This window comes from Centruroides sculpturatus, unplaced genomic scaffold (assembly GCF_000671375.1).
Source record: "Centruroides sculpturatus isolate CEXI.00-Female unplaced genomic scaffold, Cexi_2.0 scaffold112, whole genome shotgun sequence".
In the NCBI taxonomy this organism is placed as follows: Eukaryota; Metazoa; Arthropoda; class Arachnida; order Scorpiones; family Buthidae; genus Centruroides; species Centruroides sculpturatus.
In genome coordinates this window covers 425,356-438,789 of record NW_019384367.1, presented here as the reverse complement: position 1 = coordinate 438,789, position 13,434 = coordinate 425,356, and the positions used below count along the sequence as shown (strand labels likewise).

General features: G+C 28.6%; 1 protein-coding gene across 2 annotated transcripts in view; it reads left to right on the top strand.

Annotated features, from left to right (window-relative positions):
• Positions 1-11,732, top strand: part of LOC111612881 (glutamate receptor ionotropic, NMDA 3A-like) — a 15,640-nt gene extending 3,908 nt beyond the window's left edge. For both annotated transcript variants that reach the window (XM_023354173.1, XM_023354167.1), the window contains exons 4-7: positions 8,947-9,243; positions 9,375-9,494; positions 9,574-9,647; positions 9,733-11,732. In XM_023354173.1, coding sequence (XP_023209941.1) covers positions 8,947-9,243; positions 9,375-9,494; positions 9,574-9,647; positions 9,733-10,399 — 1,158 coding nt within the window. In that variant the 3' untranslated portion in view covers positions 10,400-11,732. The remainder of the gene's footprint in view (positions 1-8,946; positions 9,244-9,374; positions 9,495-9,573; positions 9,648-9,732) is intronic.
• Positions 11,733-13,434: the final 1,702 nt, after the last annotated feature.

The window sequence follows — 13,434 nt, the reverse complement described above, 5'->3', positions numbered from 1 at the left end:
ATTCGGATTTAGAAAAGGCAAGGTACAGTACATAATGTGAAGAATATTGGCATAAATCTAAAATAAATTGAAAAATTCAAGTATATTTATATATAATCTTTTGTTCTCTAATGAAATTTCTTACACAAAGTTTCAATTTTAGTTTTTCCCAAATTGTTTCATTACATGAAATAATTTTGCTTACGTTATCAACAGTTTTAAAATATAACTTTGAATAGATTTGTAAGATTTATCTTATTTTTTTATTTAAAAAAATGACAAAGAAATTATTGTAACAAATTGATTTTCAAACAGAAACATTTTGAGTTTTTTTTAACTAAATTAATTTAAAAGATAACTTCCATTGATTAATTCATTTCAAATTTATTTTTCTAATCCAATTACAAAAATTCCACAAATAATTATGATAAAAATAGAGCATTCCAAGCGTATTTATTATATTAAAAATCTCTAATACAAAAAACTTTTTAAAGTTTTGTATGAATAACTTTAAAGTTTGCTCGTTTTTTTATAATACGTTACATTTTTAAAATTCCGAATATGAAATAACATTCAAAAAACCGACTAAATTTCATCTAAATTTACAATTTTATGGAAATTTTTTGGCATATTAAAATAATTCTTTGTCGAATTGTTAATTAAATGTCTTACAGTTAATTAAAATACGTTTGTCAGATGCGTATTCTCAATTGCAAAGTGTTAAATTTAGTTTTAATCAGTTTCAAAACCATCAAACAAATTTGCTTTTCCGTTTATGGGGATAATATTAATTGCAAAGTTCAAATTTCGGTATATACTGCTGATGGGAAACCTGATATTTACAGTTTTCTATTCGAAATTCGTACCCGAGATCTTACGGAATCGTTTAACGGAATATTATATATATATAGGAGAACCAGGCCTAAAATGGCACATTGTGCTAAAACGGTACAGTAGTTATATTTGTAAAACGCTACAAAATACATTTGAATTTACCATTCTTTAGTGCTCAGAAGCAGTACAACCACTACAAAATTTTGACGTCACGAAGAAATTTGATGGAAAAAAAAGGAAATCAAGAAAATTTTTTACAATACAGTATTCTTATAGTACATCCGTCATTGTAATTTTTTTTGCGTACCGCTAAACCCCCAGTTTGGAATCGCTGCTTTAGATTATGATAGGAAAATACAAGAGGAAATCACTGAGATAGTTATGGGATGAAATACAATCGTTATAATCATAAAGAAACATACTTTAAATGTAAGAAGTACTCTTTGTGGGCTCATAATAAGTTTACAGACCTCACCAAAAGAAGAAACAATTTTACGTGTGATTTATGCAAAAACTTGTTCAAGCGTATCATTACGTATTTTTATAAAACATCTATTACTTAAAAACAGTGTGAAGTTTTTAGTTCTTTTTATTAGTATTATTTGTATTATTCAGTGTAATATCAATAAACCATTAAGCACCTTATCTAAGGAAAAAGTTTCTTTTTCTTTTTTTGCTTTTTCCCTGGGATGTGTCATTTTAGGCCAAGTTCTTCTATGAAAAGGCCAAAAAATCAGTTAATCATTGCAAAGACTAAATTATCAAATAGGTTTTAGAAAGAGCTTGCAATGTTGCGCTGTATTATGATGAGAGATAACTATGGATATGGAAACCAATATTTGTGGAAGCAGAAATAGGAGTAGACGATAAGAATATGAAAGGATTGTAAGAAGGCCGATCTGAAGGAAAATAGTTTGACTGGGGGAGGTGGTGAACGAAAGAAAGGATTAGAAACGTTTGATAAGAAATAAAAGCTAAAGACAGAAGATTATTGTAATGACTAAATTTTTGTGATGTTCGAATGTAAGTAATGCAAAATACATACATGAAGGGACGCATTGTGATGCTTGTGCAAACATGACATCAGATGCGTTTACCATGTCGAAGGAATGCATTCAATTAAATGGAACTACTCAGGTCCTATTCTGTGATTTGTCAGTGACTGAATAATAATGTGAAATTTTTGAATCATCCTGTACTTTATTATTTATAAAAATTGTTCAAAATGAAATCCTCTTTGTTCGGCGCACAAACTACAGCATTTCAATATACTGTATTAAATTATAACTTTTTTGAATATAAATAATTTCATGGCTTGTTCGAGCGATTCACTCGGTTAACTGAGTTTTGCGCTACCCAATATACACACGAATTTGCAAATTCTTGGAAAATTCCTGTGATAGACTCAACTAAATGTATTGAATAACAGAATATAACTGATGTCATTTCAACTGCATTTTATAAAATGTGACAAGATTTGTGCTGTTATTTAATTTTCTTAATTGTAAAATAAATTTTTAATTAAATTTCAGCTTTAGTTGAGAATTAACTCACAACTTTTATCGATTTCCTTAAATTTTATAAAATTTATATGTGGAATATAAACATTTATTTCAAACGCTGTAATGCTCTTCTCAATACATATGAAACAAATTTTAAGCAGCATTTTCACACGTTTACTTACACATAGTTTTAATTATATAAAGTGAACCAAAAGGTAATTAACCGAGGTATATTTTTAAGATTATTTTAAGAGCTGGTTTGGAACAGCTGTAAATCTCGGTTAACAGACTTTTGGGCCGCTATACAACAGTTCTAAATATAATAAATGGTTTAAAAAGTTGATAATTTAAACTCAGCGTGTAGTTTTTTATCTCTAGTTGTAATCTCTTAGAATAATTGAAATGAAATTGTAATTTATATAATTTGGAAAAAGAGAGAGAGAGAGAGAGAGAATATTTGAGCATAAGATCATTTTTAGAAATCATTAAAAGAATTTCAAATTATAAAATCGTTTCGACACTAGGGAGTTATTTAAATATTAAGAGCATTCTTTTCAGCAAATCAAAATTTATGAGTCTTTCCAAATCTCTGCAAATAAAGCTCTAGTATTCACCAGAGCTTTATTTGCATATGCATAGGGGCCTTTGACAATCATATGTAATACATATTTAAATTCCTCGAGGGTCCCACACTATAAAGATTCCAACTTACAAGGCATTCCGGACAACTCATTGTTACATTCAGGAAATACTAGGAAGTACTGTACAGTATTCAAAAGCCGATTACAATACTTTATATGATTATTTTTAATATATCAAAAGGCTCGTAAAAATTAAAACTATCGCTTATAAAATTAAGAAAGTTGCATTTTATTAATACAATATACATAAAATATTAAAAATTATACTTAGTGAATTTAACAAGGTGGCAAAAGTCAGCTAATCGAGTTTTATTTATACTCTACTGTATTTTTATTATTATTGAGATAAAAATGCAATTGTTCAAACCTGATTTAGCTCATCTCAATATAGTAGCTTAGTTAAATGACTTTTGCGCCTCAACACACTTAATATATACAATATATATTTAATATATACATATAGGCCTATATATAAACAAATTAGTTATAAATGTGCTATAATAATTTTTTATAGGGAAAACATAAAAATGGACAATTTTGTTTTAAAAAAATCCAGCAACGAGTTGTTTTACTTTCTCGGCAAGATTTGGTGGCGCCATCTTTTATCATATGTTATTAAAAAACTAACTTTTTATAGTTTTAATTATTATAATATAACAAAAAGCTTAATTTTCAGGGTAAAGATGAATTTTATAAAAAATGCTAATAATGAGTAAAATTTTCATTAGTCCAACTCCACTCGAGATATGACACGACTCCCTTTATCTCCCCCACTCCCTCGACCTTTAATCACCAAAATTTAATAGCATCAACCCCCCCCCCAATATACAAACTTCCCTACAAAATTTCAGAAATTTTCGACAAAAAGCACAGGAGTTATCAAACAGGGTGAACAAAATCGTGCCTCTCCACACACACACACAGAGGAAGAAAAAATCCGAAGATTTTTTTTTTTGCATTCTCGACGTTTCAAAATCCCCTGGGTTCAAAAATGTAAAAATCTTGGGGGTCATTTTTTGACGATCGCCATACTTTCCCTCTTATAACAGAATCGGGAAAGTAAAATAGAATTTAGCAAAACATGAATTTACTGTACAGTACTTTCAGAGAAATAATACCACATTAAATCAATATTTAAATTTCGAGAGAAATTTTTAAAATATTTTTATAAATATTAATTTAACAAACATTTTTTTTTTGTTTTTTTATAGTTGTGAGAGAAACTTAAAATATTTAAAATCACCAAATTATATATCACAATCTAAAACTCTTTTATTTTGAATTTCATTTTGTTCAAATATAAATTCGCTAATTAAAACTGAAATTAGTAATAATGATGTTTATATATTAAGTAACTACATTTTTCCTTAATTTTGTTACATTTCAGGAACAAGCAAGAATTAAAATTAGAAATAAACTGAGAGATAAAATGTGTCTTTAAATATTTGATCTCAAATACATTTCTTTTCTATTGGTCTTTGTTTCGTTGAGTTAATACTTATAATAGAATAACTTGGAAAACATTTTTATTTACAAATAATTACAAAAAATCCTGGAATAATTATCTTTTCTGTCTGAGTCGCTTGTTCTATGAACTTTTATAGTTGTATCCCTTTTAACAAGATTAAAAATCTGTAGTTTGAGTTTAAAACACAGAAAAAGTGAACATTGTTCCTAGATATTTTTATCTAACTTATTTGCAAGTACTTATATTGTATTTTCGATTCCATTTATTTAAAACAATCAATGAATAGAAACATTTTAATGAATGAAATATCCGAGTTTACAATTTAGTAAAAAAAAAAGTCAGCAGATTTATTTGAAATGAATTTATTTCCTATTTTTAAAAGGTAATTTCAGTTTCTTTTTCTATATTTACATATAAATGCATTACAGTTTAACATTTATTTCAATTATATATCTATGTTTATTCTATATCTTTTATATATTATGCAACCTGTATATAGTATATATAGTTATATAGTATGGTAACCTGCAAAAATAACGTGTAAAATGTTTATTACATGACAAACGTTTTCAATCCAAAGCAAAAATTTAAAAAAATTATAATGTAGATTGCGTTGATATTTAAACAACATTAGCATATCTACAACTTGCAAGTGAAGTACTCTTGTAACTCTTATTAACTTTTGGTTCTAAGATACGTCGCTGTCTCAATAGAAAATTTTAACAATAGATCCACTGACAGGTTTTCCTTTAAGGAGGATGACTTTACAATTAAGGAAAATCTTTTTGTCATTATATTCTTTGCATCTGACAGATCTCAAGTATTTAAAAACTACTTCAAACACTTTTTCTCTCCAGATAATTGTTATACCTTTATTGATTATTACAAACACAAAATTCAATTTCATACAAAATATTTATTACTTTTAATCTTATTTTTGTTTATGAAAATAAATCTAATGCGCTATACATATTTTGTAGTAAAAACGCTTACAGTATTTATATAAATGCGAAATAATTTAATGATAAGGGTGCTGTTTGTTGGTTGTTAATGCTGGACGTGCGTGCTATACAAAAGATCATTTAACATCATGTAAATGTAAAAATTTACTACACGAATCTTTTCGATTTTTGCAATGAAAGTGTCGAGTTTTTATTCACTTTTCTTTTGATTCTTTATTATTACCGAACATTAAATATCAAAACCCTAATTACTCTCTCTATTGCAGTCATCATCATCTAAGTTAAAATGCATACAAATAACTGTCAGGCATTAAATTAATTCTCGTAATTTGATTTTTTCAAATTATTTTCCTAATCATTTAAATTCCATAAGCTAGATATTTCTAATGAAAATTACGCTTTTTTTTTAATAAAAACAAACATAGTTTCTGACTCTACGAATCAATTTTTTGAATTTACTAAGCCTAACATTGGCGTGTTTTTATTTTGCCTGAGGCCCCAAGAAGCATATATTTTTACACCTATACCATGTTATATTTAATGTTTTTATTAAAATATATAATTTATACTTTTATTTGAAATAATTAACTTATCAAGTGTTATTTTCCCTCAAATAAACAGATAAATCATATGAGGACTCCTTAAAATTATGACTCCAGACAAAAATGATTGTTAATCGGGAATCACCGGAGAGACAGACAGACGATACACATTGCAGTGGTTAAAGTATATATCTTCGTTTAATTAATTAAAGAAGTGATACACAAATAATTGTTAACATAACTGAAGGACGAACGTCCGTACGTGACGACAGATCGCAGTTGGGAAAAACAACGGAAGACAAAGGTCAATAAAACTTTTTGTTTTTTGGGAAGGCCCCTCTAGTGGACCAAATTGATTTGCGCCGAAAGTACCCACAAAAATATCCGTTTTTCCTACTGTATAATGCGCTATTTTTCTAGTAGAGATGATTTCTTGCACTAGTATATTATTATTATTATCATCAATATTATTTAGTGGGTTAAATTAATCTGATAGATAATTTTTAGCTTTTAAAAAAACTAAATAGCAATGATTAATACTATAAAGCTGGAATTTTAAAACAACAAATGAAGTGCATCTCAAGCAAAAGAAACTGCATATTTTTATATACCAAATAAATAACTTTATAACTTTTGAAATTACTGTACTTCAAAAATAAAACAATGACAGATTTATATTATAAAATTATTTTTTTTAAATCAATTCGATTTCCAAGACTATTTTTTTTCTATAGTGAACTAGAAAATTCAGAACGCAGTGTGGCAGATACAGCGTGGCAAAAGCTTCGACTTTTTCTATAGGCTATAATCTGTACGTAGGTTTGTAAAAATGAAATTTTTTGTAGTGTAACCACTACTTCCTCTAACAAAATCGATTTTTCAAAATAAATGCTACCGAATAGAATTTCGTTAATTATTTATTAAACAGAATAGAAATAATTACTTGTTATACCATTTCTTTAGCACTTTTGCTGGGAATCTCATAAAGGAATGTCAAGAGAGATCGGGCTACTTTTGTTTGTTAATAATAAATATAGGCCTACATGTAATAAGAACGAGCTCAACTTGATTAAACTGAATCATATTCTCCAGATTTTATTTTTGTACTATTAGGACCATCCAAATTTTCTTTAGTTGTAGCACACACTATATTTTAAGTTAACATAATAAAACGTTATAAAGCTTTGTATAACTAAACCGGAAAAAATTTATCAGAAATGATACTGAATATTGGCAATTTGACCATAAAATATGCATATATTCTATTATTAGTAATAGCGTATAGTTTAACGTTTACTCGTTTTACATCTCCCTGGTTTGGTTTGATAGGATATGGCAACTCAACACATGGGCGATCTGCCAAGTAGGAATGACTCCCAAAATGACTTTCTATGAGAAACTGATCCTCTATTTAGGTGACGTAAATAAAACCCGAAAAACTCCATGTAGCCAGCCTATTGGTCAGGCACGAACCTGCGATCAACTACCAGTGCAATTATAATAATTACGCCATATTTTTTTGTATATGATTGTGAGAACCAGGGCTAGTTTTTGAAATTTCGACGATCTTAGTCTTATTTAATTTGCATTCAAAAAACTCAAAGGGAGAAGTAATTTATTTTCACAAATTCAACAGAGGAACTTCGCAAGATTTTCCCATTGATAACACTTTCTTCGTGGGCGACACATTAAAAAAAATACTACTACTTATCGAAGGAACTCTCACCAAAAATCGGGGATTGGACTAATTACCAGCTCCTCGCACAACGTTACCAAATTTGGTCATCTGAATAGCAGGGGGGATAATCCCAAATAGGAATAGAGGGCAAAGATCAAGGGAAAGTTCGACTGCCCGGTTTCAAGGTGTGTTTATCCCGCAGTACTCCACCGATCTTCTCGAATCTCAATATTTTTACCGAATCTTGACCATCCGACTTTATTACTGCGGACTGCAGACTATTTAGGAGAAAAAATTTATCAACCCACGTATGCAACTGTAAACGTTCTCTCTCTCATTTCGGCGCGCTTTTAGGATTAGACTCTACCACTAATTCTATTCTCTTTGTAAAATTCTTATAAACTTGAAAAATAAATATTTGTCGTTTAATGGTAAGTGTGCCCTCTAAAATTTCTCCATTCCTTACTCGTAAAAGTTCTAAATACGTGGCCACTCGAGAGGTTCGAAGGTTCCTGTGAGCCGAAAAAACACGAGTGGTTTCACCCGAGGGGGACTGCCGTCCTGTGTCGCATGGTATAATATAGTTCGAGTTTATTTCTGAGTGTCAGTTGAAGTTTTTATTCTTAGAAATAAACTCCAGTGTTGATCTACGGATAATTAGTTTGACTTACCACGACTCTCTTAACGACGTTTTCGTAGGAACCAATTACTTACGTTACTAAAAGCGGGGTTCTCTTAATTTGAATTTTTCTTAAACACTTAGTCCGTTTTATCTGTATCATTACGGAAAATGAATAATTCAGCTTTTCTGTAATCTAAGGAGCATTTTAAAAACTAATTCTAGTCATAAAAGAAAACAGTATTACAAATATAATCAGTTGCAGTAAACTCGGGATTATTTTTAGATATGGTTTAACAGCATTCTTTCTATAAGCCTCTTAAGTTGCTGGTGTGATTCGTGTTTATATATCATTCTGACAAAACAAAAACTGTCCTCCAATTCTTCATCAATCTTCAAAAAATAAAAACAATGAAGGATGTCCTTTTGACGGTTCATCCCGGCTTTACTAAACTTCTAACCATTATTTCTTACGTGAAGAATTAACGTCCAGGAAATAAATAGCAGATTTACTTTCTTTGCGAATTGCTTGCTCATTGCCTAATCTTTTTCATTGAAAACATTCTCATGGGATAATATATAATACATATGAAGTTTATTTTTTTCAACAGTTATTCCTTAAACCTTAGAAAAGAATTACATGTTTAAATTTAATTTTAAATATTTTTAAAATAAATAACTTATTCTGAGAATATTCAAATTAAATTTAGAATTATTTCAGGATGATATTTCCAACCTAATTCTTCGTTATAACGAATTCGGATATCTGGATCAATTACAGAAAAAATGGTACGGAAGAGTCCCATGTTTCAACGACTCTGTCCACAGATTAAACAAACCAAAACCCTTGGGAGTTCGAGCTGTGGCTGGTGTCTTTATTATGTTGGGCGTTGGGCATTTAGTAGGAATTCTGATACTCTTCATCGAACACATGGTCTTCAAATATGCTTTGCCTATTCTTCGAGAAAAACCTAACGAATGTATATGGAAAAATTTAAATCTGATGTTTTTTAGTCAAGTAAGTATTATTTGTTATTTTTAATTATATCTAAGATTTTTTTTTTATATATTTAAAGTAGAAGGTAGCTTTTATTCTTTTTCTTTCTTTACAGCACCAATGAACAATTTAAGTTGTCTTTTTTTCCACAGAAATTGTATCGTTTTATCAATACAGTTGAATTAGTATCTCCTCATCACTCCGCCAAAGAAATTGCTACAAATCTCAGAGAAGGACAAATTTTCAGCCTCTTCCAAAAAAGTGTTAAAAGAGTATGTTCAATCGCTTTTAATTAATTAAAATTTCATCAGAGTATCAATCGCTTCTACAATTTCTCGTATTCTTTTATAGAAAGCAAAGGAGGAAGCGAGGAGAAGAAAAAGCAAATCTCAGTTTTTCGAGATGATTCAAGAAATACGCAAAGTGTACGTTCAATTTTTTATTATACGGATTATTTATTATACTGTAGATGTCGTGCGTTTTAATTAATTTTGCTCTATTTTTATACAGAGTCCGTCAGCAGCAACACGAAATAAAAATCGGTGCCACGCGAATGGACCAACAACCACGTTTGGGTATCCAGACTCACACTACTGAACCCAAAATCTTAGATAATCGGGACACACTCATTGTACATCACAACGATTCGATTCCGAAGCTCAAACAAGTGGACGTTCACAAGTCTTCGCCTAAAATGAGAAATATAGTAGCAGAGGCATATAGAAGTAACATAGTTAGTTCCTATTCATTGGAGTACGACGACAATTTGTTAACTCCGTCAAATTCCTCGACTTCTAACGATACTTCTCCTTCGGAATGGCACGGTTTCAGTTTCAGTTTCGAAGATCTTAGCACTCTTCATTCGGAAGAGCCTCAAAGGACACGATTAATACGTAAAAAGTGTCGCGTGTCGTCTTTAGAAGACTTAAGAATTCTTAAAAAAACTTCTTTTAATAGAGATGAATACGTTAATGAAAAACATAAGAAGCCTTTAAAACAGCGCAGCAAAGAAATCAACGAATTAAGACTTTATTCAATGACCAAAGAAGAAATCATCTGCCTTTGGCAAGCATCGGAAAGGGTACTGTTGAATCGCTTAAGGGAAGTATTGAGAGAGAAAAAGGCATTAGAAGAAAAATTGGCTTTTATACAAAAAACTCTACTTAAGCCACCATGAATTCATTAGTTCATTAATAGGTCAAATCAACTTCTAACTACAATCAACATTGATGTGTTGCAAATTGACTTCCATGCGGTTCCATTATTCTCAATAATAAGATTCTTAACAAAGTATTGAGACCAGTATTTATACCTCTTAAAAACATTAGTTTGGTTTTTAGATTTTGAAATGTTTCCACTAATCTGGGATCTAGATCATTTCTTAGAGAGAAATTCTTAGTTTTGAATGTGTTATTGTTTATACTTTTCATTATTATTATTTCCTGCTTTAGTTACCTCCCATAGAATTGAATATAGAAAAAAAAGATTTAGCTATACAGGAGACCATCTTACCAACATTAGAAACAAGTATAAATTATTTTAAATTTGTGGTCAAGTTTCCCTGTATAAAAACTGGTTGTTAATAGTATAATTATTATATAAATAGATAAATGCCTTGAAAATTTTAGGAAAGTAGATTAAAAATTAATAATTTTAAAGAAAATATTCTTCATATACTGTGATTCAAATTGTGTAAATTTAACTGTTTAAGAACTATATAAAAGATGGTCTCCAGATATATATACTGTATAGAAAAGAATGTAATTTTTTTAAAAGAGGATAAATAATAATATTTTCTTTCCAGAAGTGTGCACTAGTAACGCAGAAAAATCAAAAAAATTTAAATAATAATAATAATAATAATAAAATAAATACCTTCCGTTCTAATAGTTTGTAAATGAGGTTAATTGTCCATTGAACTGTCGATAGGGATTACTTTTAGAATTAGGATTTAGCATCATTCTTGCTAATATAGTATTTGCCCTTTTAACTGCCATTATATAAATAAGGGGGCTTAGATACTATTCTCTCTTCTAAATATTTATCTATCGTCTCTCTTTGTGTATTTGTGTCTGAGGAAATTTGGTGCCAGAAAATACATTTAAAAAAAAAACCATAAATCCATGCGATAGAGGAAGAAGTATTATTACTATGCACATCATTAATGATGCAATTTTTTGATAAAATATCTTACCTACTGATAGAATGCCCATTATCTTGCAATTTTAGCCAGTATATACTGTATTATATATATTTGTGTGTGTGATTTATTTTCATCCCTTTTTTAGATCTAAGATATGATTTAGAGATATCTGATTTTGAATTGAGGGGGAAAAAACTGATCAAAACAATCGTGTGATATTAAAAAAAAAAGATATTATTAATATACTATATACAGTATAAATATTATATAAATAAATATATATATATATTATAACATGGCACTGGAGATATGTTGTTAATTGCCCTGTTGTTTATTCAAAATAAAAAGGAATATTTTCGATCTGTTTCTGATTCTAATTTTTTATAAGCGGATATGATGTAATACTAATGGTATTTATACATACGGAAATGACGTTTTATTAAGAGATATTAAGCGCCACTCACGTTCAAAACAGTTATGATTGTTTGTGATTAAAATATTGCATCGGGATCATCTTAATTAACGGATCATATTTTTAAAAATTATAAATTAATTAAAAACGATATAAAAAAGGTTAATTATATTAAGACACCGCGTCATAAATATCTTTCCCCCCTAACTAATGCCATCTGACGTTTAATGGAACAACTAATTTTCTCATTATTGCCTTATTGGTTACATAAATAACGTAATTGATTTATAATAGGCTTAATTTAAATGAAATGACAAAATAAATTCCTTCTCTTCTTTAAAAAAACGTCAGGTTTCAAAATTCGATCATCGATCATTTCTCCCGATTAATTAAAAAAGCCACCGGTAGATGGTACATTATCGGTGGAAGAATGTACATTCGGGCCGATCACGTGATCGAGAAATTCAATCTTTTGGGAATCGCCATTTGTAGATAATTGCGCGATAAATCAGTCTCGATTCGTATTTAATGATCTAATTATTACGTTAAAGTCGTTTTAAATGGAGTAAATATATGCAATTTCCAATCTAATTCGCGCACCAGAAAAGAAACGCGGAGGAGGAGGGAAAAAAACTCGCGTGAATTGTCCGTAAAAGAAAAGTTCCAATAATTTATTTTAATGCGAAAATAAAATAAACGAATTTTCTTAAAGAAAAATAAACAAACAAATACTGTCGTTTTTTATTTTAAAAATCAATTCAAAATTTGCATATTTAGAAATATGCAAATTTTGAGTTGAAAAGTTTAAAACGCGTTGGAAAATTCACAAAAAATAAAATAAAAAATTATATTAATCATTATAAGAAAAAATATTCTGTAAATACGAAACTCTTCTCTCGTATTTACTAAATTTAATTGTAAATATTGTTTTTTACAATATTGTGTTATACAATTACAATATTATAATATTGTAAAAATGTTGTAAATGTTTCATTGAAATGTTTCCCTTTCATTTTAAATAAACTATTTGAATTTTATTATATTGAGATTGTCCAAAAAGAATCATCCAATTTGGAGATTAACTTTCATTTGCAAAAAACAAATTAAAAGTCAAGATCTTGCTATATTAAATATTGCATTGTAGTATATTTATTTATTTCAAATGATTTTAAAAAATTATTTATAATTAATTAAAATGATTAAATAAAACTATTTGAAATTTAAAATTCCATTAAAAGATGTTTTTAATTTCTGTAAAACCAGAAAATTTTACTTTATCAAACAAATTTGCAAATAACTACTAAAGGAAAATATTTTTCATCTACAATAATGTGTTCTGAATATATTTTCTAATAACCAAAAATGTTTCTAAATTATAGGAAACTAAATCAATACTTACAACATTCTTATGATTTAAAAATTTTTTATGCTAAAAAGATTAATGCTACAATCAAAAGATCAATGAAAGTGCTAACTTCATTACAAATTTTTAAAAATTCAATTTTACTATAATAACCTGTTCATTTTCAAGTTGCTTAATAAAAAGTTCAGGAATAGAGTATAGTGTGTGTGTGTGTGTGTGTGTGTGTGTGTGTGTGTGTGTGTATAAGTAATTTGATAATGCATAACAACAATCTTTCATTTAAATACTCTTAAA